Below are 27452 nucleotides of genomic sequence, written 5' to 3'. Positions count from 1 at the left end.
TAATAATAATAATAATAATAATAATAATAATAAAAATAATAATATAATAATAATAATAATATAACAATAATATTAATAATAATATAATAATAATATTAATAATAATATAATAATAATAATATAATAATAATAATAATAATATAATAATAATATAATAATAATAACAATATACTAATAATATAATAATAATATTAAAAAATTCTTGAAATTTTTAAACTCAACGTTAAATGTGATTACTTGAAGGAGATTTAAGAATATTAAAAACTTACTGAAGAATTAAAAAAAAATAAATATATGTGATATATTGATATATGATATAAGGAATGAACTGATTTTGTTGTAAACATAATGTTTCATATAATATATAATTAATTGTAATTATAATTAATTGTTTCTATTAACAGAATATAACCTCATAGGTACAGACTATATATAAAACATATTTATAAGACATACCAGCCTTCCTTTAACCCATACAGATAATAAGTAATAACACTGTGTAGATAACTGGTCATTAGTATATTTTAGTGCGTACAAGAACCTTTTAGGCCATTTCAGTTGTAGGTTAGTTTAGTATTGAAGAGACTTATCACAATAGGGGTTCCCCCAAACAAATTAAAAAGTTAAAAAACGTTAATATAACTGCCGTTCAACATGTTTGCGAAAATACAATACATGGGTAATAAGATAATAAGATTATATACTGATATAATAAATAATAATAATAAAAACTGAGTTAATGCTTATAAACACATTCGGAAAAAATATACTCGTGTGTTCATTTAATGGAAGATAATTGAAGTCAGTTGGAAGAATTATTATAAGAAAAATTTGATAAAAATATGCCTTTTTTCTTTGCAATATTAAAATCGGTCAAGCAGATAGAAATCCATAACTATAATATTAAAAGAACCTCTAGTACAGAAGAGAAAAAATCCTTATGCGCCTAAGTCTAGATAAGTGCTTCAATAGCGTTTTCTGGTTAATTGGGAAAATGTTTCAAAATCGTGTTTCTTTGTAGGTAGGTTTATCGTGTAGTTAGTATTATGTCTTTTTTTAAGGCTTTATTGAATTATATACTAAACACAGATTCTATTCTAATTTTCATTCTTTATTTGAAATTGTTAAAATGAAATTTAAAATAAAAATCTATTTAATTTTTTTTTATTTTTTGATAAATTTAGTTTAAAAAAATTAAACTTACTTCTTAACTTAATTTTGTATTAAGAAAAAAAATAACAAGAAACCATAAAACAAGAAAATAATTTTTCGATTTATATCTAAAATATAACAAAGACTTTATTATTTATGTCAATAATAATAAAGTAATACATAAGTCCAACATTCCTTAAGGAGTTAAAATAATGGATAGTGATGTTGAAGTAAGCTACTTCGCTTTCTCATATAAACTAATTCAGTAGAGATAATCATACTGCTATATATATATATATATATATATATCATATTTTACATCATTATAATATTTCAGTTGCTAATTATGACAACTCACTTTAAGAACTGTCTTGACTCTTGCACAAAAATATAAGGATGTTCATTATCTGGTCACTAACTACATATGATGGTCATAGGCAATTTATTCCACGAAATGTTTTTATTTTTTTTTTTCCATCAACGCATGACAACATACTTTAGCAGAACATTATTTAGGTAAGAGGCGTTATTTGCTTCTTTTAAAAAAATGACATCATGCAAGATTATCTGATGTGATTACGCTGAGGTCGATTAAAACGTATGACCAACCACTTTTCCAGTACTTTATTTTTGTACGATGGATAGCTTACTACTCTCGTTAAACATGATATTCTACAAGACTTTCTTCTATGCATACAATGGAGACTACAAGGTTTATTTATTAAAATAAACATACAAACAAATTTCTCTCGCACAGATGACTACATCGTTTTTGTTGCAAGTTTGTTGTTTGTTTATTTTTTTTATACGTGTATTTTACCTAAACAGTTGAATGCAAAGGCTAAAAATTTGGATATGTTGGTGATATCTATGGTACGATAAGTGAAAATAAATAAAAAATATAAATTTACAAATAAGCTATAAAAACGTTGCAAAAAAGCTTTGCATATATATTTATAATGTTATAAATATATATGCAAGTTGCCGTATACAACTTTATACGGCAGCTTTTACTGTCATATTTCATCTCGTGGTTATAATTTGAGTAAAATTTTATCAGAGTTTTAACACTTTTGAACTAACAAAAATGCCAACTTAAATAAGAAATATTCTATCATCTCACCATATTAAATTCGAAGTATATTCGAAGAAAGTGAAACGTTCTTAATGGTAGTATAAAAATAAAATTTTAAACTTAAAATTTTCGTATTACAGTTTATTATTGCATTTTTTGTTTAAAAAACAACAAACATATAGACAGTTAGTATACTTAAGCCCATGGATCCTCTGGTGGAATGCATTTAGTTACAATTGGATCATCTTCATTTTCACCTTCACTGCTTGAGAAGATCAAGTCTATTAATGTCCAGAAATCATTACCCTTTAACATTTTGTTGACCTTTGGCACTAAATTATCCTCAATAGCGTCAGAAATAGCAGCTTGGTTATCATTGATGCCATGTTCAACGAAGTTTTCAATTTGTTGATTGATCATACGATTGATAGAACCTTCACCCATGAAACCATTAATATTAGAATCGCAAGATTCCAAACTGACTTGTGTTTTTAATGAAGTGATCTTAATGGATCCCCATAAAATTGGAATTTTGTATTTCAAGGTACCAGCAATGCGCAAGTTCTTTAAACCGAACTCCAAAGAACCATCCCCTTCGTATTGTACAGACAAGCCCATTTCACGCATAGCATCCAATAGAGTATCAGTTTCGTATTTAGTAGCAGAAGCTTTAATGTTTGAGAATAAGAAATCGAAAGTAATCTTGCTGGTGATCATGTTCAACTTGAACTTCTTAATTTTGAAATCATCCAAACCATCAATACGGAAACGGAAGACTTTATCGAAAGTGCTGTAAAGTTTGAAATTCAACTAATGTACTTAGTTACGTTGCAAGTTAGTATTATACTTACGTTAACATGCCTTTTTCGTAGGTGAATTCAGCTTCACGTATTTTCAATGGAGCCAATGGTGGGATTCCGTATTGTTCAAATCCGCAAGGCATTTGCTTTTGCAACTTACGGATGAAACGACGAATTTGCCAGGAAACAATGAATTGTGGTGCAGCTAAAACATTATATTTTTTTTTTTTTTTGATGTAAAAAGATTTGAAATGAAATGTGCTTATAGTGTGTACACTTACCAATAATGCCATCTTCTGGATCTGTGATAATTTCAATTTCACTATCACTGTCCAAAACAGAATCGGACAAGGCGTGTTCTGGAAGTTTATGTGGCAAAATAGTGCCGGCATATGCCACAGCGGCAAAGGCCAAAACTAGTATTAAACGCATTTTTATTAATTTAGTGCTTATGAAAATCTGAAGTAACTCTACACAGTGGGTTGCTTCCTTTCAACTGACTTTCACTACTGAGAGCATTTTGGCTTTTATACTTAATTGCTGAAATATTTGCAAACCTACTAGATTTGCCTCCGTTATCACTTAAGAGTGTATTGGCTTTTTCGGTCTTATCAAAAATTTTTAGTTAAGATTAGTTCGGCTTACTGTCAGCAAAACGGTCAATTGGGCTGTTGAATTTTTCTTGCTTATTATTTCTTAAGGGGTTTAGAGGTGGTGGTTATCTCACGTGGTGATATAAATCAAAATCGGATTTCAAATTTTGAATTATTGTTTTGCTATTAAACTATGAAAGCTTAATTGCTTATAATTGATAAACAATATTGACGTTTGTCTTTTGTGTTAAGTACAACAAAAACACAGTTAAGAAAGGGTTGTATATGAAAGCTTAACTTTATGCCAAAAAAAAAATATATATTATTTTTTACACAAAATAAATAATTTTTAACATTTGAGTAATTTTCTTTTATTTTATAAATACTCAACTCGCTTTGAATACTTAATATGATCAAATTACCAGGGTTTTTATATGATGAATAAATTAAGATTGTTTAAAATGAAGAAATATGATATTAAGAATATATTACTCATAACCATAGCGGAATGATGAAAATATATATAAAATTAATTAATGTAGTAATTAATTAAAATAAATTTTATACGAATGACTGTTAGAGAATATGGTTCATATACTTCAAAGGAATGGTATAAATTAATGAAGATAAATATATATTAGAACTATACTAACAAAGTTGTTGGAAAATTAAGTTTTTATACTACAAAAAAATGATATATAAAATAAAGTTATAAAATATAAATATTTCAAAAATTGATTAATTTAAATTTATATTACATTATTATTTATTATTAATGCAAAGTTGTTAAAAATTAAGTTCTTATACTTAAATACAATGGTATAGCTAATATGATTATATGAGATTAATATTTTAGAAATTATTTAGGATATAATGTATTTATCTTAAATAAATAAAAAACTATTTAAAAATATATTTCATATATTTCAGAAAAATTGTATATTTAATGCTGTTGTATAATATTAATATTCAAACATTTAAATAAGATAAATTTATTTTAAATTTATATAAAGTTGCAAGAGATTACTTACATATAAGAATGTTTAATTAATGTGTTTTTTAAATTAATTAAGATATATTTATTTCATTTTATAAAAGAATATAATTTATTATATACTTAAGAAAAAGTACTTAAAAGATTATAGTATTATATGAGATTAATGTTTTATAAATTAATTAAGATATATTCATTTTATTTTATAAAAAATTGTTAAAAAAATATAGTCCATTATATACACTTATAATAATGAAAAAACACTTATAATAATGATTAAAATTATATTATTATTATAATTGTTATTTGATTAATGTTTCATAAATTAATAAATATATATTTATATTATTTTATAAAAAATTGCTAAAAAATGTGGACTATACATACTTAAGAAAAATAATATAGATAACATTATAGTATGACATTAATTTATTGTAAATTAATTAAAATGAATTCATGTTATAACTATAAAATTTATAATAATATATGATTTAAATTTTCTAAGAAATTATATAAAACACAAGAATATATGTAGGTTTAATAGTTTATGAAAAAACATTTTGTAAACAAATTAGACAATTGCTTATATATAAGATATAATTAACTCCTAAAATAAAATACACGTCTTTTTGTTTTATTTTATTTTATTTTAATATAAGACCCAAGTACTGATTCTATATAGTTTAGTTCTGCCGATATGCTATAAATTCTATTTTTCTTATTATAAGAAAAAAATTTTAAAAATAAAATTATTATTATGTTGAGGAAAGTTGAGTCAGTGCACCTGAGCACTTTTACTCTATATTAACTGCGAGATTTCTTACTCAATTATCTTATATATATATTTAAAAAAATTTTTTTGAACTCATTCAAATACATAATTACAAATTCAAGTACATATATATATGTTTTATAAACATCTTTTGGATACTTTTCTTATTAATATATATTTAGAAAATATTCTTTATGGAATCAATTTTACATAAGCATTAAATAAAGCAATTTCAAAATAAAACATTCTTACCCATAATAAATTAAAAATAATTTAAAATGATAAAATTATTATAAAAAAATAATTATTTAATAATATTGATGGCTTCCATTCTACAAATACAGAAGTGGAGGTGCAGCAATAAACAGAACTAATTGGAAGAAGAGAATGGAGAGGTTAAAACTCCATTTTGATTGCAGCGCCATTAAAGGACAGAAGAAAAAATTTAAAATTAAAAAATAATAGATATATTAGTTTATGATTATGAGCAAGAAACATACACATATTAACTTAACTAAAACTTACTTGCTAAACAAAGAATTTATTTATTTTATATTAAGAAAAAAAAATTTAAAAAAAGTTAGTTTCAAAAAATTACTTAAAATATCAATTATATATATAAATATATATTATATATTATAAAAATATATATATATAATTTATATGTTTTATTATTCAAAAGCAAGTGTGAATATATAAATAAACAGAATGTTTTGTGGTCACACACTTTTGACTCGGTAGATGATATTGGTTCATTTTGAATATTCACAGAGACGCAGGGAGTTAAAAGCGACTCCGCCAAAAGAAGACACATCGTGTCAAAAAAACTCTTAACATCACAAAATTCGATTATTTGGATACATAGAAAGCAAGAATATGTGTTATAGTGTCAATAAATTTATATATACAACATTAAATGATTCTTTTGACTACAAAAGTCAAAATACCTACAATATGTCAAAAAAAAACAAAAAATTCTACTACATAAGTTAATGTCATGAATTTTAAAATAAATGATATAAATTTTCACTCAATAAATTTTCAAATTTACAAAACTAACTTCAAATGGAGGCAACTCTATTATCTTCAAAAAGCATTACATCTCCTTCTTTATCCAAATCGGTTGTCAATCAAAACATGTAATGATCCAGTTATATTACGGATCATTAGAACACCTATCTGAACCAAAATGATTTTGACACCTCCAAATCTTTAATGCAGTCAAGTGAATCGAATCAATTGGAACTGCTTAGAATATTTTGGAACTGCTGAACCCAATCAATTCTCAAATATTTAGAATTTATTGTTATGTGTAAATAGCTAATATATTACTAACTTTTTGTTCTGCAACCGTTAAACAACCTAGATCTTTAGTTACACTATTAACATAAGAATTATAACAAATTTATTTAATCCAAAACAATAGCGTTTATTTCAAAAAGTTTGACAAAAGTAATATTAAAAATAAAACATTACAATTTACCAAGGTTCTGGTGGTGGAATGCATTTTTTGTTTGAGTTACCCAATTGACCCAACAAATACCAGATTTTCTTGCCCTTCAATTTAGCATTAACAGTTGGTACAAATATCTCTTCAATCATGGCGCTAATCTCCTTTTGATTACCATTGATGAAAGCGGGAATGGCACTTTCAATTTCATCATTAATCAATTCATTAATGCTTCCATTACCCAAAATACCTCCGATATTAGAATCTACACCACCCAAGGTAACAGTAGCTTCGAATTTATAAATTTTAATTGAACCAAAAATGAAGGGCATTTTATATTTGAATTGACCCTCAATTGATAGATTTCTTAAAGCGAATTCCATAGGACCAGAACCCTCATAGCGCACAGAAAGACCCAATTTCTTCATCATATCAACAAGAGTATCAGTGTTTAAAGTTTGAGATTTTGCCTTCAATTCTGGGAATATAAAATGGAACTTTACTTTCTTATTGAAAGTGTAGCTGACTTTCAATTTCTTAATAATCATATTATCCAAACCATCGAAACGGAAACGTAGGAATTGTAATAAAGAACTGCAAGTGGAAGTTTATAAGTTTTTATATACATCCAATACATATAGTTTTGCTATTCAAATAAATACTCACTCAACAACGGATCTGGCTAAATGAATTTCCAAATCAGGATTGGTGTATGGTGCCAATGGAGGAATGCCATATTCGGGAAAACCGCATGGTAATTGTTCTAACAGATTGTTAACTGCTTTCTTGGCTTGACCGTTCAGAATCAAACCACGATCACTGGCGCTAATAGCTAAAATAGTATGGAAATTTTTGTTATATATTCCAAATCTCTATTTCTAAGCTTCTGCAGCTGAGAAGTCAATTTTTTAGAGTTGATATTTGCTTGAAAACGCGAAAAGTTTTCTTTTGGGAAGAGATATTTTAAAAATAGATAGAACTAAGTTAAGTAAGAAATTTAAAGAAGAAGTCGAGAGTCTAGATTTTATGGAAGAAGAGGAGGAAAATAATTATGGTTAGACGACTACTTTTTATACGTTGTTTGAAATATCTAGAGATATATACATTTGTTGGATATATATTTAAAATATATATATATAATATATATATATATATTGAAATATATTATATATATATATTATATATATTAAAAATTCTGTAAAATAGATGTTATTAATTTAAATTTCTCACGTAAAATATTTTCTTCGAAATGGACAATTAAGAGAACTAACTCGTTAGAACTACTGACCCTAACAGTGTTTGCTTAAGACAGCTTTTACTGGATAAAGTAGATAATATGTTTTGTTATATTTTTATAAAAAAATATAAAAACTCTATTTTTATTATTTTACCATAAAATAAAATAAAAGTATGAGATTAACATGTTACAGAAAGGAAACAAGTATTGCTTTAACTTGACAAATGTTTTCATAACTTACAGAATAGACATGACATCGGATTAATTTTTTAAATTAATATCAAAATTAAATATTAAATATTTAATAATTAAAGTGTAGTTTATATACAATAAGTAATATTACACATAAGTAAACATGTTCATTAAAACATATTATAATGCATTATTTGACTCTAATGAATCCTAGTTTTTTCAGATCCCTGTCTTAAAGTAAGCCAATGATAGTAAGCTTAAGTATACCATCTCAAGGTTTTGCGTGAATTATGTTGCTTATTATTAAAATATCACACAATAACTGTTTATCACAATCACCGATGTCAGTTTGAGATTTGATTAATAGACTGATAGTTCTATTCGGGACAGATTTTACATCCTAAGATTATATATACAGCCATGTTTTATAGTTATATATAGAACTATGATTATGAAAAAAATTATGCTTGAACAGATTTTATAAATCTAAATGTTTTTGGAATAGAAAATTTTCTAGTGACTATGACGGGATTTGTTTAACTTTAAAGAAAAAATTGTTTTTGCAATATTGTATATATATATATATTTCCGACTTTTGAAATATTAGCATCATGGTTGTAATTTTTAATTAACTGAAAAAAACGTGTCAAAATATGATTTTTTAATTATATGCAAGTGTTATTATCTATGGAATAAATATTATTCATAACAAGTATCTGCAGGTGGATGGATATTTCCAAACCACCTTCTTGTTTTGACCACTATATTGTGTGACACCTGCATACTCTTTATTTTTATTAGAAAATAAATTAATATATTTATATAAGCAGAATAATATATTTATATATATATATATATTTTTAAAATATTTCTTATCTAGGGTTGTTGAAATATATTGAATTGAAATAGTCACATAAGATATTTGGTTATAACGAATTATAAGTAAATAATATTGGCTTGTTTTTTTTACAAAACCTTTTGAGTGGCGAAATTGGAAAAGCCGCAAAATTTTCATTTTGCTTTAATTGTAGTCTTATTATCATATATATAAAATCAATTAGATAAGATTTTAATATATATGATAGAACAACAAAGTTTCAAATTTTCAAACTGATATCAGCAGCAACTGATTTGGAAAAGTATTTTATTGTTCTCAGCTGCATCTTATTTATACAAATTATTATTGAGCATCAATACAACACTGTTGGTATTAAACTTTAACACATGATAATTTACAACAACTTACATCTATCTTCCAAGAAGTTCTTCCAGTCGTTCTCAGTGAAACTGTCTACGTCACTAGCAGCCACAAAGGCCAAAACGGCCAATAGCACAATTATAAATTTTTTCATATTTTATTTTACAAATAAGGAATTAAGCTTAAATTATTGACTACAGCAATCAATCAACTTTGCAGCTGTTATTATTTCCAAAATACAGCGGCTTTTATAGCAAAAATTTATGAGCTTACCAATCACCGAACTTCGTAATCAAATACGTTTACAAAATATCTCTTAACAAAGAATTTTCATAAATAGTTCTTTCTACAAAAAAAAAAAAAAAAAACAAAAAAAAAATCTAATCAAATATATAAAATACACGAAATTTATTAAAAACGTACATGATATTTGCAGAAGATATTGGGTACCTCCTTGATAGTCCAACTCACCGTAATTGCAAATTGGCAATCAGTTGAGGTCTCTGAAGAGGGTATACCGTATAAATATAGTAATCCGATTAGTTGTGTTAATAAAAGATAACAATCTTCAGCCACCATTAGTATTATCGCGTTCATCGACGAATTTTTAATAATACATAATGTTTTTCTTTGAAAAAAAAACAAAACTTTTAAATAATTTATTATGTTTTTCTAAAACTCTTCCAATAACTGCATTATAATGAATGCAGCTGCCTAAACTGTACGTACTTTGTCCGAAAAAATCAGGAAATTAAGGAAAACACAAAATATAGTCAAGAAATATCAAATACGTCGTTGTAAAGTCTGTTAAAAATATAACCTCAATAAAAAGTTCAAGTGCAAAGCACTTGTTAACAAAGCTTTAATAGAATTTTTAATTTCGATTACTAGTTTATCTTTATAATCTGTATTTAAGTCCTACATAAGTGCAATATACCCGTAATTTAAAATTTATGAAGTATTTATGACGTGTAAAGCAATAATAGTCGATAAAATCGCAGGTGCCCCTTCAGATTTTAATGAAATACCACCACAAGGTTTTACGTAAAATTTCAACTTTACATGTTTTATAAGATTTGTCATCTTTGATAATAAAAAAAAATCATATAATTCATATGATTTCATATAATTAATTTAATTTATTATAAAATTTTCTTTCACTATAGCCCTCTAGATCAGAGTATCTTGACCGCTAGTAGCAGTATGCGTCATCAGTGCCACCAATCCGTAAAATATTGCACATATTACTGCCTCTAAGAATATTAGGTCTGTTTCACGTAGTAAAACTCGTAGTAAAACTCAAGAAAAACACAAGTAAAATTTACACGAAAATACACAAAAATTTACTGGTGGAACGCACTTGTATATATACAGTGTTACTCAAAGTTACTACGAGTAACTCGTGGAACAGACCTATTATTTTCTTAAACGGATATGCGTACCAGTTTCTGTAAATCACATCAAATATTTTGGCAGTCGGTAATATGTTGTGAATTGAGAGAGAAGGAGTGCTCTAGATAATGTAGTAAGTATACAGTCGATGATTGTTTTTTTGCACTCATATTGTTTGTCTAATTTCTCATATCTATAGTCCATGATTTCTGCGGGAATCGACGTTAGACTTAATTTTTTATTTCCTATGTGTGTATTGTATTCTTTTTGGAGGATTTTTTTGCATAGAATTTGGTTGCTAAAAAATGTAATTTCACAAACTTAACAATATTCATTCTTTTCTAATACTAAACCAAAAATTATTTAGAAAATGCTCCTTAACAATACAGATATCTAGATTGATCATTTTACAACGCTGTCCCAAAAATTTATTACAAAATTTTTCTCAACAAAGTAGAAAACTAATTAACTGTAGATAGGGCACATATTATGAAGATAATAGAGTGTGTGAAGTTTTCAAAGTCAAAATCGTTGACCCAATGTTAACAGGGTTACGATACGTCATTCTAGAAATTCAATAGAAACCATCATAGGCTGAAATGCCATACCCTGCACTTAATAAGAACCATTACCGTGTTTATGTTTGGACTTAATATTTATATCATTGTATAATTGTTGCTCAAAGTCATCGAAGAACCAACGATGGAGAAGTGGAGGTCGAACGTAATATGTGAAATTATTTAAGATATGTATGGAGAAGGTCTATACAGAATAAGAATTAAGAGAATTGTTAAGATTTTATGCTACACTTGAAGCTCTTTATAAAAAAAAAAAGTATCACCACTTATCACTATTGATATGTTCGAATTAGTATTCATATTTTATTACATTACATATTATTTGAAATTAAACTAATTTGATTCGATTTACAAAACTACAATTACTGTTCATTTAAATTTTGATAAGATTTCTCATAAGATAAACTTACATTGCAACATATTTAAAATAAATTAATTTATCAAAAACAAATAAAATAGTGTAAAATTTTTGTAACCTATTTAATGGACAGTTTTATCTAACTGGGTCGAGATTATGGAAAATATAGCTAATTGATATAAAAATCGTAAGTAAATATAATACAACTTCAGTTTGAATCTTACATACTTTGAAGTCAGTTTACAGAAAAAGACAATGAAATTTTTACAAATAATATTTTATTTATTTTGTGTTCTCTGCTCAACATTAGAGGTTGTTAAAGGTCAAGCTTACAACGAAGTTGATTTGGAAGATGACTTTGAAAACACATTAGAATTTCCACAGAAAGCAGGTGAGACTTAGATCGGATACTGATTAATATCCTGCCAATAGTAAATGTATTTTTTTATATAAAAAACAAGCACTCGAAAAAGGAACAAGTGAGTTTTTACTATCTTGGCAACTACGAAGAGCACTACAACGTCTCATAGAACAAATGCCTTGCGGTTGGCCTAGCCACAATATACCACCACTGGCGCCCTTTGTATATGATAACTTCACTTGGCACAGTTCGGATAATTCAGTAAAATTAAAGTAAGAAAAAAAAAATGTGTTATTATTATTTATTCTACTTATTATTCATTATTCCAAACAAAATGTTCCATAAGCGATTACTGAAATTAATATTATATTATAAATAATTTTATTATTAAATAAGATTTATCTTATTAATATAAAACATCTTTAGAATTTTATTTTAGTTAATATCTATTCAAAATTATTTTCAGCTCTTATGTAAACTTTCATCCCATCCGCATAGATGGTCTCAACGATATCGAAATCGATAAATTAAGCGTTAGTTATATTTTTAAAAAAATCTTTTTCACCATAAACTTTCGCAACATCACGGCTAGTGGAAACTTCAATTTAAGCAATTTTCTTAATTTGAAAACCAACTACACTAACTCAGAGTACGAGTTGAAAGGCACTGGTGCACTGGATTTCAGTTTGTTGAACCTACAAGTAGTTGGTGCATTCAGATTTAAATTACCTTGGTTATTTGGAAATGCTAAGATATACAATTTGAAACTATTGTTAACACTGGAAAAAGTCCATTCCAATTTGACTGGAGTAATTAATCAGATGCAAATTGATCAGAAACTTAATAGCTTCATAGAGAATACAGTACTGGATGTCTTACATGATTATGAAGACTTCATAAATATTATGATTTCACACACATTGGAACAGCGATTGAATCAACAATTAAATGGACAAACGTTATGGAATATTATTTGGTCATCATTAGATAATAAGGAGGCAACTTGTGAACCTGAACTACTACAAACCTATGAAGAAATGAGTGAAATAAATTTATAAAAAAGCATAGTATCTACAATAAAAAAATATTTTTACATAATATAACATAGAAATAGAAAATATAATGTAGTATATCCTTACTTCTCTACTTCGTATAAACAATTTTTTAATTAATAATTTTGTTTTTAAAGCGGGCCAATTGGTCAACACAGCTGTCGTTATAATCGTCAATTATCCATTATTATATTTTCGAAGACCATAAAATTCATCCAATTAAAAATTTATGCTATAGTTACATTTTTTCTCAATATTTGAAAATTTATTTGCAAATAAAAACAAAAAAAAATTGAATCAAAATAAAACTAAATAAATAAATCATAACAAACATAATAAGAGAAAGGAATATAAATATAATATAAAAAAAAATAATAAATAAAATGTTTATAAAACAACAAAAAATTAAAATAAAATTGGTGAATAATAAATAAAATTTATATGAAACATTTTGCAAATGAAACCACAATAAAATTGGTAAAAGATAAAAAAATTATACGAATAAATAAAAATAAAATATATATAAAAAATAGTATAAAAATAAAATTAAAATAATATAAAAATATTATCAAAATCACAATTAAAAAAGAAACGAGGTGAAACGGAATAAAAATAAAATAAAATAAAAATAAAAAAAAAAAATAAAATAACATAAAATAAAATAATATAAAAATAAAATAAAATAAAAACAAACAAATATCAAAACAAAACAATATAATAATATAATAAATAATAAAGTAAAGAAAAGGTAAACTAAGCCAAAAAAAAGAGAAATGAAAATAAATAAATAAAAATATCCACTAAAATAAAAAAATTATAATCAAAATAAAATAACAAATAAAAATAAAATAATGACCATATATAAAATAGAAAATGAAAATAGAGAAAACTCAAAATAAAAAAAGATTATAAAAAAAACAGAAGCAAATAAAACAAATTTAAAAAAAAAATAATATTTAAATAAAGTGATAATAAAATTTTAATAAAACAAAAATAAAATAATGTGAAAATAAAAACTAAAAATAATAGAATAATAATAAAAATAAAATAATAAAAATAATATAAAAACAATGTATCGGGGAGGTATGTAGGTCTGAGGTCAATTGTTGCTTAGTCTGATGAAGAAATAAACAACAATCCAGTCAAGGCGTCAAGAGGGGTGTTGAAAATACCTCGAGTTAAGAAAGAGTAAAAGTGCTGAAGTGCACTGGCTCAAATAGCTTCAACATAATAATAAAAATAATATATATATATATATATATAAATAAATATATATAAATAAATATATATAAATAAATATATATAAATAAATATATATAAATAAATATATAAAAATAATAAATAAATAAATTATATATATAAATAAATAATATATATATATAAATAAATAGATATAATATAAATAGAACTGAAAAGGTTTTCACTATTACCTTCGCTATCTATTTGTATTTGATTTCTTCTTATATATATCATAACATAATTTTTAATTAATTAATTAAAAAATATAAAATGAGAATAATATAAATGTGAGATAAAATAGAAATAAATACATCAGTAAAGAAAATAAAATAAAAATCCATTAAAATAAAGATAAATAAAATACAAATATAAATTTGTAAACTGTTTGTTTTATATATATTATAAAACAAAAAATGATATAAAAAAATAAAACATTAAATATTACATTAAAAATTGAATAAGTTTAGATTAGGTTAGATATAAGGGTGCATTGCTTTCCGCATCATCGCGATACTTTATTACATTGTCTTACAGTTAGGATTACTTAAAATCCCTGAACTGTAAATTACTTACTGAGAAATTGCCATGATGCGTATGCTCCTTAGTGAAGACATATCTCAATCCATTCAATTCAGTTATTTTTTTATATATTGTAATATATAGGGTATATTATATAGAAACATAGTGTGTACATAAATAGTCTTGTCAAATTGAATTGACTTATAATAGTCGACCAATTGTAGGATATCTTTAACTTTTTAAAAATGGTATACTACCCAGGGTATTCTCATAAATTTTTGACATCTAAGTAGCTAAGTCTAATCTAAGTAGCTAATAATTATATATAATTTTATATATTCTATTCCAACGTTTCATATATATATATATATATTTATATATGCGTTTTTTATGTTTACATATAGGAGGATAATAGGTATACAAAAAAATTAATTAGTTTTATAGAAGTTAATTCGTATTTAATACTGTATATTAAATATATACAATATCTTGTCAGTGGTGTAGTTAAGACTATGCCCCGGGGGATCATGCCAGAGAACATTTTTGTTGAAATCTTTTTACAGTTCATTTTAATAATTAATTTTAATAATTTAGTTAGCAGCAATTTTATTATATACAAGGTGAGATGAAAAAACTGCAACAAAGTAAAACGCCATAATTTTTTCATTTTTTTTAAATTTTATTGAATGAAAGCAAAAAATGTCGGAAATAACATCAAATTTGAGAATCGGTTTAGATTTGTTCGAATTGGCCACCTTTGGCCCGCCGAAAGTGGCTCTGCGGTATTTTGTCCCATTCTCGGCGAAGCGCTTGCTTGAGATGATCGACACTTTGGTATTTTTTAGTTCCAACCTTGCTTTCCAAAATACCCCAGGCACAATAGTCCAACGGATTGGCATCCGGAGATTTTGGTGGCCATTGTGCGGTGGAAATGAAGCGAGGAACCTCATTTCTTAACCATTCTTGGATGGCGCGTGCTGAGTGCGATGGTGCTGAGTCCTGTTGGAATGTCCAAGGTCTGCGGCCGAAATGTTTGCGTGCCCAGGGCTTCAGAACTCCCTCCAAAATATTTTCGCGATAGATTTGCGCATTTAATTTGACACCACGGTCGATGAATACGAGCGGCGAGCGACCATCGGCTGTTATGGCGGCCCACACCATCACCATGGCCGGCTTTTGAGTTGTGATGGCCAACCGAAGTTGCAAATTTTCAGCTGACCTCTCTGGCAAGTAAACACGATCATTTTGTTTGTTTACAAACTGCTGGATAACGAATGGTTTCTCATCGGAGAAAACCAAATTCGGCAGTTCACCACTTTCGGCCAAGCGAAACAACTCTTTAGCTTTTTCGAGTCTAACTTTTTTTTGCGCATCAGTAAGATCTTGCACTTTTTGGAACTTGAATGGCTTTAGTCCAAGCTCATTTTTCAATATTTGCCGAATGGCATATTGCGATATGTTCAGCTCACGAGCCATTTTTCGTCCACTGCGACGCGGATTTCGTTCAATTCGCTTTTTCACTTTTCGAACCATTTCTGCCGATGTTGCTGTTTTTTTTCGTCCACTTCCTTGACGTCGGGCTACGCTACCAGTATCATGGTAACGAGCGATGGTACGAGACACAAAACATTTATTCACTTCTAAATGCTGGAGGGCTCTAACGATAGCCACTTGTGGTTTTCCAGCCAAATGCAAAGCAATCACACTATCACGCTTGAATTCCATCACAAATAACTTTTTTTTTGAAAAATTCCCACCAAAATGCTTTTGTGCGCTTGTAAACAATATAATGAGCTGTCACTAGAATAAATCTGACAGCTGTGGGACGAGCGGTTTAGAAATGACAGCAGTCTGAAGTTGGTTGCAGTTTTTTCATCTCACCTTGTACACATGAATATGTAGTGTATATCAATAAGTGCAAGTAAAAAAGAAACATATACTTTTCTAGTGTTTTTTTCAAGAACTTTATTTAAATGTCCTCCTTGATTAATAGCAAAAACTAACTCTTCAGTTATTGCTTTTTCCACAGTTATTTTTAAAAGTTCCTCAAATGTTTCTAATGTACCATTTTATTCAATATTGAATTTCAAAGTATATAATTAAATATATTTGAATATAAAAATAGTATCGGAATTGCATAGTTTTAATTATTTTTAAATTATTTTGCCAAGGGGAGGGGCTAACTATTCCTTTAACCAGCTTTTGAGTACGCCACTGTATCTTGCCATATTTAAATTGCAATAAGTGCAAGTTGATCACGAGTAGAGTTTGCAGCATAAAAAAGTGATTATCATGTACATAAATAGAATGCAATAAATATCAATATAATTAACATTATATCAATTAAATTATCTTTTTTAGAATTTTGAAAATTTCTTGATTAAATAGAGCTAAAAAAACTTTAATGTTATAAGAAAAAAAGAAATGTTATTTATAAAATTTGCAGACTAATGACTTTTACGCGTTTGACAAATAAAATTGTTTTATTTTGATTGCATTACACAAAACTAAGAAATCATTAAAAGATTGCATGTTCTTAATCTTAAGAACGTCCATAAATCAGGAATAGAGACCCTGCACATAATCTAATATAAATAACAGAGAGCGCGATTGATTATTTCATGGAGCTAAATTTACTTGAAAAATACTTAAAAATTTAGCGATAATCGCACTTGTTCCATTTTTGACCTTTTTTCATCAATATATTTTATTTACTTTGTTTTCTTGATATTTAAGATTACTTGTTTATATATTCTGGGTTTTTTAATTTGATTGATTGATTAAAAAAATTTATGATTGCCAGTACAAAGATTTCTTAGCCTGGCAAAGCTTTGGTGACGAACGTACAATTTTCAACGCAAAAATAAAAAACAAAAAACTCATTCATTCAAGAATATTTTTGTTCGCACTAAACTCTATATGGGGCCATAGATCAATTAAATCAAAATATTTCTACTTGTTTATCTATGAATTCTTCATAGGAAATTAAAAATTTATTTAAAAGATAAATTGAAACGTACATATTTTTGTACACAAAAGCACTTAAAATGTGACGTCACTTAATGACAATAGAAAAATTGCTATATTTTCGAAAAGGATCTCAGTGAGACATTATATTGAAAAAGAAAACATTGGTATTATAATGTATAAATTATTTAAATACTCTTTATTAATTTATATTATATCTTATATTTAGGATTTTACAATGCAACAGCACCACCCAAGTAGTTTTCATACCCTTTATATAGAAACTATAGGAAAAATATGCCAAATTTTTTTTATATTTCAAAATATTATATATTATTTGTTCATTTAATTTAAGATACTTTTAATTAATTTTTAATTTTAACTCTTAACATTTTTTTTATATACCTAAATAACAATTTGTTTTAAACTTAAATATTAAATATTATTATTATTATTTTATAATTATTATTATTACTTATGTTAAGTGCCATTTATTAATAATAATTCAATATAAAGTCAAATAATCAACAAAATTATTACCAGGAAGGGACAGAACATGAAAAGGGTTATGTCTTCTATTCGATTAGGGTCTGTTGCAGCACAAAAGATCGACAATGATCACAATGATCCGCTCCGTTGGGAGCTGGTACCACGTTTATTCCTATTCCTAAGGGGTTATCCATCATGGAATCGTCATTTAGCAGGACTGTTTGATATTACAAAACAGTGGTTCAAGACATAACATTTTTGGTTTAAGATTTGTCATACTAAAGTGCGTAATCTTACAACCGCTCAATGTACTAAAATTTTCAATTGTAAAGCTCATTTTTCGGTTGTTGAATAATATCAGGTTTATAATTACAGATATGGTATATACCTGTAAATTTTTTAATTTTAATTTCTTTCAAACTTTTTTTTATTTAGACAGTAAAGTTTAAGTATCAAGTTAGGTTATAACAGCGATCCTTAGGAGATCCACTTTAGAATATTGGTACATTGTTACAGTGTTACCGTACATATAAAAACTCAGGGTTTAAGACCACCCAGAATCTTAACCAAAGCTCAAAATGCTGTTTAGTGCCAGGTCTTGTAATTGGTCAAGATTTTCAAGAAAATGGGTCCAGCATGAACTCGACAAAGACATATTAGATGAAAGGAACTCTCAAGTTAAGTATTTATAAAACTAAATGAATGAATATAAATTAAATAATACCAAAATATTAAAAACTTTATTATTAGTAAAAAAAAAAAAATATGTATATAAATAAGTTAACATATGTACACTTAAATATATAGCATATAAATAAAAAAAGATACTCAATACTATATAAATAACAACAGTAATTGTTAATATAATATGTATATTTATAATAAGACACAAAATGTGATATAAATGGTGTTATTATTTAATATTAATAAAATATATATAAAGCCTTAAAGCGAATTTATATAAAAATTTTGATATGGAATATTAAAAAAATAACGTCAATGCACATTTTCGCTAATACAACAACTTCTAGTGCAAGATGACCAACAGAATGTATTTTGGCTGGTTCGCAGTATAACTCTTTAAATCATATATTAAATGCTATAATTTCACAATAAAACAACTTTAGTAAAATTAACATGTTTTGTATTTAAACTACAATTATCTATAACATATAATCATAAAGATATCCGTGAAATTTACAAAGCCTGCAAAAAAATGTATATTTCACGTATATGAAGAAAACAGCATCAGTCAATATTTTATTGACATATTTAATGAAATATATAATAAACTTATTTTTATTTTATGAAAATAAATTTTATTTCAATTTATCTTTATAAAATAATTGCACTTTCCATGTGCAATCAACATATTTGCATTTAAGTGTGAATAAACCTTCATGAAAAAAAAAAATCGTCGATTACTAAAGTTGCTTTTTAGCAACTACTGAATTGGATTTTCTTTGCTAAGACGTCACTGATCTTAAATAAAAGAAATTGGCATACTGTTTGCAATCTATTTATTTATTTACAATACAATATACTAGATGGATTGATAAATAACCTTTCTAAATAATAATTTTCGATTATATTTAATTTGGATTATATTATATTTTATGCTTATATATAGTCCTCTTCTAGCTCGACACACCAAGTTCAATGATCTTTCAACATTTGGATACCTTCTAAATAATACAATTTATCAAGTTCTCCAAAATATACCTCAGTTTCTCATTCCACTACATCATTTGATGCAATCCTCTCTTCTCCAGAAGACATATTTTTTAGTTTGGAAATAGGTAATAGTGACTGGGAGTCAAATCTGGAGAATCTAGTGGATGAGAAAGCAATTCGTACCATAATTCATTTATATTTGCTGAGGTTTTTATTCCTTTTTCCAAACAGTCTATGAAAAATATTCCATTTGAACCCCAAAATATGGAAGCCAAAACTTCCAGCTGATTGTTGTGTTCGTGGTTGTTTGGGTGCACTACCCTGGGCTGTACCCATTCTCTGACTTGTTGTCTTGTTTTCTCTCAGGTGTGAAATAGTGGGTCCATGTTTTACTAATTGGCATAAACATTTCAAAATAATGTTTTGAATGACGAAGTCATTGTCGGTTTTGATCAAATGTTAGCAAACCCTGTACCCACTTGCTGAAAGCTTTTTCATATCGAAATATTCATGCAAAATATTGGACTCACAATCATACAATATGTTTGTCATCTCTGCTGTTTGTCATCTCACGCAATTTAATTTTTGATTCATTCAACACAGTTGTGACCTCTTTTGGACGACCCGAACGCTCTTCATCAAAAACACTCGTACGATCACGTTTAAAGTCAGGTTTCCAATATTTTTTTGTTGTTAACAATGGTGCGTGGCGCAAGGTTGCCCTTAACAGAATCCATTTCCAATTTTATTGCATCATTGTTCATTCCTTTCAAATCGAAGAATTTTATTACTGAACGAATGTAGTAAGTAATGTTAAGTATATTTTTTAATAACACTTTGTTACTATGATTATGAATATATATACGTATATAAACCACTTTTTTGTATTTCTGAATATTTTTTCATTGAGATATTAAAAATTAACTTTCCTTTATAATATAATTACATTATGTGTTTGAGAAGAAAATTACTTAAGTCAAAACAATTAATATTAATCAGTCAAAACACTGATTAGCTCGAGAGCCTAATCAGTGAGGGATTTTAACTGCCCTAAAAACTTCTTACGGGCGGATGGAAAGCCCGTCAGGAAGAACCGTTAGGTGACGTCTGAAACACGTCTTCATAACTATCAATAGAAAACTATTGATATATTCTATCATATCAATAGTTATAGGAGAAGGAGCATTTTCTTTACTTCCCAGATATCTATTATGTGTTAAGCCTTGTAGTAATTAAAAATGAAATAATTAGATTTCCAAAGTCAGTTTTGATAGATTTCAATTATAGTGTCTCATCGTAATAAGAAGTTGTTGACGTAATTATAAACATTGTTTTTTTGTTCTTTAGACCGAAATGTTAATAAATTACTAAAAAAAAAAAAGTGATGCAAAAGCCTACCATACTCATTGGGATTGTTAAAAATCTATTAAAATTTCACTTAAAACCATGTATTCGGATTTAATTGCTATTTGGATTCATAACAAGTTTCTGTATATCACAAACTGTCATAAATGGTTTTTAATAATATCTCTACAAGTAGGTACCCAGACCGAAGAAGCGCCAGTTACATCAAGTAGTCAGACAAACAGATGGATGTGCTAAATCTAATCGTTGTTTCCTGGTGTTCAAGAGATATTCACTTGACCACTTAATATAAATAAATTAACTAGACTAATGTTTTCTTCACTTACATTAGTGTTAAGATTATATAAAATAATATAAAGTTTATATAAAAAATTGTGGGTACTTCTCAGAGTTGGTTGGTTGGTTGCACAAGTAGGTCATTAGATAACTTCCATGTACCTCAATTAGCAATTTTTCGCCGTTTTACTACCATATTCCTCGCAAAAACCTCTAAGATAGAAGAATATAGACTATAATTTAACAGGTCTTTCATTTTTATCGATGAACAATTTGACAAACTGTTAAAGAGAAACAGAGAAAGAGAAAGTATTTCCTCACAACTGCTGCAGTGAGGATTATAACTTCTACAATGGGTTTCAATGATCAGAAAGAACTGCAGTAAGCCTTGCAGTGTAGTCGAAATCCCAGGATCTAATTTTATTATAGGTACCTAGCCCATGTTAACCGGGAAGTTGTATATGATTTAAGTGCCTTCCATTTGTTATTGCCAGGCTAAAGAAATTAAATGCAAGTACTTCCTTTAATGGTCTCTAGAATGATATAAACGCATCCAGGGAAGCAGCAGAGCGCGCTAAACTGTAAACTTTCTCGTTCGCTTCTCAGAGTAATGTTTATTTCTTTAAATAATGAATTGAAGTTTTGTAAAATTTAAAAAAGCTTCAGAATAATAATTCCATAAGAATTAAAGATTTATGAACAGAAATCAGTAATATAAAGTATTATGTTTCAGTTGCGTAAGGTTCACGCTAGGTAATCATTTTTTTTTTTTGGAGCCATCTAGAAAATGCACAAAGACAATTTTACAATCGAATACATTATTTTATTTAATGAATATATAAGAAAAAACTGCAATTATTTCTACAAATTATAAAATTATAAGTTTCAATGCTTTTTTTTCTTCTCAAAATATTATTATAGATTAATTTTTGATCGCAGTAAAATTGTCAAGTATATTTTACTAACTCGCATTGGATGAACCAATTATTGATTTCACCTGACAACATAAAGTGGCTAATAAATCAAAAATTACTACTACCAACGGACTAAGTACTTTGATTCTTTTTTTAGATGTTACCGAATTAAAATAATTTGAACAACAATGGCAAATCAGAAAGATAAGACGAAGATAATCCATATACGACGTTCTACAAAAAAAAGTGTTTTTGCCACGAAATATTTCAGCACCTGCAAAAAATGCCTTATCTGTGCCTACATACATGCGAGTGCTAAATATCTGCTCTTGAATCCAACTAAATATAGGTAACATTTCGGGAATGTGGTCAAGGGGCTTCCATAGACCAAACAGTTATTGTTTGGCAATCTATAAAAGCCAATACAAATTATTTACGCAAAGGTAGTATAGTGACTGTTAGTCTCTCGAGCAGTTCTATTTGAAGTATCTGAAAAACTTATTAGCAGTTCAAAAAAATGAAATCCGTTTTCGTACTATTGGCAATTGTTGCCTTTGCAACAGCCACACAAGTTGTCGATCCATTTGGTAAGTTTGTAATTTTTATGATATATTAAAAAAAAAAATATAATATAATTAAATTTCATATTTAACTCTTAAATTACAGAAATGGTTAAAGTTATAAAGTTACTTATATAGTTTTTTCTTTATTTCCATTTTTAAATACATTGCTATAAGCTCCATTGGGTGAAAAATTAAGCTTATGAATACCCTATATCACAACTGTTTTAATAATTTTTTTTTACCTAGAAAATATATTAAAAATATATATATTTGGCAGAACGTGATCTACCTCAACAGACCTTACATGAGGCTTCTGAGAATTGCTTTCATTCGCACTTGTAGTTTCTAATCGGAATGTAGATAGAGAAACACTCTCTCAATACACGTATATAATGTTATGAGGTAGATATATGTATATGAACAATTTCAATTTTAATACTGCCGAAACCAGTAAGACTAAGAAATCGGAAAAAAATTATAAATGTAAAGAATTTGAAAAAAAAATAAAAACTTGAAAAAAAGAGAGAGAAACAAAGCAGAAAATATTTCCAAATTGAGAGGAATATATTGAGTAAAAAGAAATAAAATAAAAACTAAATAAATAATAGGCGGTGTTAGTGAAAATAGAATACCAATAGATTTTCTCTAATTTTTTGTATAAACAAAATAAATTTCATTAAATATTTTGTATTATTTTTTTAGCTGATCGTTCAATCTCAAGTGCCGTTGTTGATGTCATCGAAGGTTTGCGTGATCAAATGCCATGTGGTTTCCCTGGTCTTGGAATTCCACCACTAGCTCCACTCAAAATCCCGCACAAGGAAATCAATATCGACCACCCTGCCTTCAGTTTGCACGGTTTTGTTGATAGCTTCCGTTTGAATGGCTTGAATGATTTCGATATCAATGAAATGAAAGTTAATGCCATCACAAGCAAAGTTACTTTCCGTTTCATCTTCAATAATGTCAATGTTGATACCTTGTACGATTTCCGTCTAATGATGAAAAAAGCTGGTTTCACAATTAACATGGTTGGTGCTGGTCCAGCTAAATTCGCTATTAAGGATATGCATATTTTCGGTACATTGAAATATTCTTTGGGTGTTTTGAGCGGTAAATTGAAGGTTAAGTCTTTGGATGTACGTACCCACATTGGTGATGTTGAATCTGATATTGAGGGTATCTTGGGTGATGGTACAGTCAATCACAAAATGAACGACATTTTGGCTGAAGCTGTCGAACTTGCTGTCAATGAAAATGAAAATATGATCGCTGAAACTATTGAAACTGTTGCCTTGCCAATGATCAACGATGTTTTGGATGATATGACTTTAGCTGATATGGTTGGCAGCATTGGCGGTGGTGAGGATGGTGAAAAACAAGCTTGCATTCCCCCAGAAGCCTAATTTATTTTAGATTTTGTATATTTTGATGCAATAAGAAAAATAATTTTTCAAATGACAAAATAAAGATTTTCCGAAAATATTTACATTTTCTATTTTATAATAATCGAAGATGAAAATTCATTATCTAACTCTGATAAAAAAAAAAAAAATCATACATAAATGTATTCACTGGAAAAGTTGTGCTAAAACAATTATCGATAATATTTTTTCACAAAAAAAAATTGAGATTTAAATCAATTTATTTAAAACACAAAGTTCGTCAAGATAAGAGTAAAAACTTCTCTTTTAATTTATTGCATAAAAATTAGTTGCCTTTACTTAAGATAATTAAGTAGTCCGGACTCAAATCGAGAGAAAAACAAAATTATTCAAAAAATATATATATATTCTTTTTTGAAAAATGGTTAAATAGAGTTTGCACGCTAGATGGGGTGCCTAGTTGTGTAGAAATTTCATATTATTGAAATCTAATTTAAAACATTGGATAAGAGATGAGAAACTGACTTTTATGTAGTGGTTGAATTGGACATTCCATCTAAAGATACCGGCGCCAAAAACATTTCATACCAAGGTTTCATATACTTAATTTACCATTGTATACAAATCAGCAAAATGTAATTGAAATCTCACAAATCACTATATAGTGCTTTCAAAGTCATGTGGGATTTTCCAGCAGGTAAAACATCCAGTACGAACTTTTGCGCCCAAGGATCTACAAATGTTTAATTCAAATCAGCATAATACGTTTGGTTAGGTCGAGAGTTCCTTAAAAGTTATGTTTTTGGAACTGAACTTTTCAAAACTGCTACTTTCTTGGATATAAAAATTTGAGTTAGAAATCAGATATGTCTAATGAAGTGGGCTACGGAAAAGAAAGGAAAGAAACACAAATGCGAAGCTAAATACATTGGTTTGCTGATAGATAAGTAATCAATACTCAATATAATGATATTATTACTAGTAGCCTACGTTTTATAAGTACTATATATATATTTAGGTACTATAAGACTAAATGATCTTAAAAGCTATACCGGGATAACCACTGTATGACACAACTTAATATATTCAAGTAACTTATAGTATTTATTATTAACTAAGTCAATATATGTTTTACTGCATATAAAGTATACAAAACGGATAATTGTTTAATTTTATAAGTCCATAAAATATATGCTGATTTACGGGTACGGTCATTTGAAAACGGATTAAAGTAAAGTAACCTATTTTAGCCAACTTTTTTCACTATGTTCGCTGTCGTTATAATTTACTTTTTGAAATAAACATTATTGAATATTTTGTACAATAATGTTTAATAAGAATTGATTTTAACTGTATAATAAAGTTTTTATGTAGATTTTTAATTTTTTTTTTCATTTTTTATAAAAATAAAAAGTCTAGAAATTAGACATTTTACCTGAAAAATCAAGTGGTTCTAATTTATGAGCCTCTAATGTAATTACTTACAACCTTTTTGTGCTTATATTCTAATAAGTGAGGTCTGAGTAGACAATCTGTAAGCTATTTATCCCTACCTGTTTGATTTAAGGACCAGTTTTAACCATCTCTCAGATCAACGGTTGGGAACTACTGGATCAGAAGAACAAAAATTACACACTCCATCAAGTGTGAACATTACTTTTGTTGTGACTAAAGTTTTTTTTATGAGCTCGTCCAATGAAATAAAAGAATTTGTTTAATTTTTATTTTTAACATTTAAAAATAGTTTACATTTTATTTTAAATTAACTTTCAAATAGTGAAATCTCAAGCTCTATAAATAATATATACTTAATATTGATTGTACTTACATCAAAACTGAAATCTATTTACACGTAAGTATTTATAATAATCGTTAATTCGAAAAGAAATATTTTATTTAAATTTAATTTATTATAAGATTTAAATATCTATTGAAATTTTTGGGATATCATATTTTTTAGAAGTATGGTTAAAAAAATATTAGGGTAAAGCACATCTCACAACAAACAGTAGCGTACGATATATCAGAGGAAACAAATTTTTGAAAAATGTTCTACAAAAATAATTTTACATTCACCCAAGTATGACTCTGTCAAGCAGATTATAGTATAGTGTAGTAAAAACTTTATAAACCATATAGATATATTCCTAACAACAAGAAATGCCGACTAAACGATAGCTACTAGTCAATCAGTGTCCCAAACAAAGTAATGTCTCAATTCTTGGAGCTAATTAATACCCAGATATTTTGTGAGTTTCGACAGACTAAGTTGACCAACTTAGTTTACTATTATCTAATTAGATCTCTATAAAAAATCTATAAAGAGGAACTTTTAAAAATTAGTTTATATTTCTATCTAAGCGCGGTGAAAACTTTTTTGAAGGAACAACTACAAGATCTGATTCTCTGTCCGTATAAATAAATATTTTATTTAAAAGAAAATGTTGTTAAATGTAAATTGAATTTCAATTAAATCAAAATTAATTAAAATTTACAAAATTAGAAAAATCAAGAAATAAAATATTAAATCGCCTAAAATTTTACATTAATTTTTCTTCATGGGTATTTTGTTTTGGAATTTATATGCATTTTACTTTCAAACATTATTGCTTACTTCTAGGAGCTTTGTTTTTAGGATTGAATGAAAAATAATAAAAAACAAAAATTACTTTGTCTTTGCCGTGACTTAAACACCCTATATGGGTCATTCTTTTACAAACCGGGCGGATTTTGACAAAGAAAATGACCTCATGATCTCCGATTTGGCTGAAATCTTTTTTATGAGCTCCTTTCATAAAATAAGAAGACCCGTATCTCGGGAAAAAATTTTGTGATTTTTTTCCTAGGAGATATGGAT

General features: G+C 27.0%; 4 protein-coding genes across 4 annotated transcripts in view; 1 reads left to right on the top strand and 3 right to left on the bottom strand.

Annotated features, from left to right (window-relative positions):
* The window catches only part of LOC119689530 (centaurin-gamma-1A), a 424668-nt gene that overhangs the window by 204302 nt on the left and 192914 nt on the right, over nucleotides 1–27452 (bottom strand). The window lies entirely within an intron of this gene.
* LOC119689531 lies at nucleotides 2348–3536 on the bottom strand. The gene is made up of 3 exons (XM_038104376.1): nucleotides 3309–3536; nucleotides 3079–3232; nucleotides 2348–3017 (listed from the first exon to the last, which is right to left on the bottom strand). The coding sequence occupies exons 1-3, from the start codon at nucleotides 3457–3459 to the stop codon at nucleotides 2423–2425; spliced, it is 900 nt and encodes a 299-aa protein (XP_037960304.1). The 5' UTR covers nucleotides 3460–3536; the 3' UTR covers nucleotides 2348–2422.
* Nucleotides 6797–9705, bottom strand: LOC119689533. The gene is made up of 3 exons (XM_038104378.1): nucleotides 9512–9705; nucleotides 7503–7668; nucleotides 6797–7430 (listed from the first exon to the last, which is right to left on the bottom strand). Exons 1-3 carry the CDS (start codon nucleotides 9615–9617, stop codon nucleotides 6866–6868), a joined length of 837 nt encoding a protein of 278 aa, XP_037960306.1. The 5' UTR covers nucleotides 9618–9705; the 3' UTR covers nucleotides 6797–6865.
* Nucleotides 23080–24680, top strand: LOC119689537. Its single transcript, XM_038104381.1, has 2 exons — nucleotides 23080–23234; nucleotides 23913–24680. The coding sequence occupies exons 1-2, from the start codon at nucleotides 23165–23167 to the stop codon at nucleotides 24614–24616; spliced, it is 774 nt and encodes a 257-aa protein (XP_037960309.1). The 5' UTR covers nucleotides 23080–23164; the 3' UTR covers nucleotides 24617–24680.

This window comes from Teleopsis dalmanni, chromosome X, assembly GCF_002237135.1.
Source record: "Teleopsis dalmanni isolate 2A chromosome X, ASM223713v2, whole genome shotgun sequence".
Lineage (NCBI taxonomy): Eukaryota > Metazoa > Arthropoda > Insecta > Diptera > Diopsidae > Teleopsis > Teleopsis dalmanni.
This window is presented reverse-complemented; position numbering and strand designations above follow the sequence as displayed.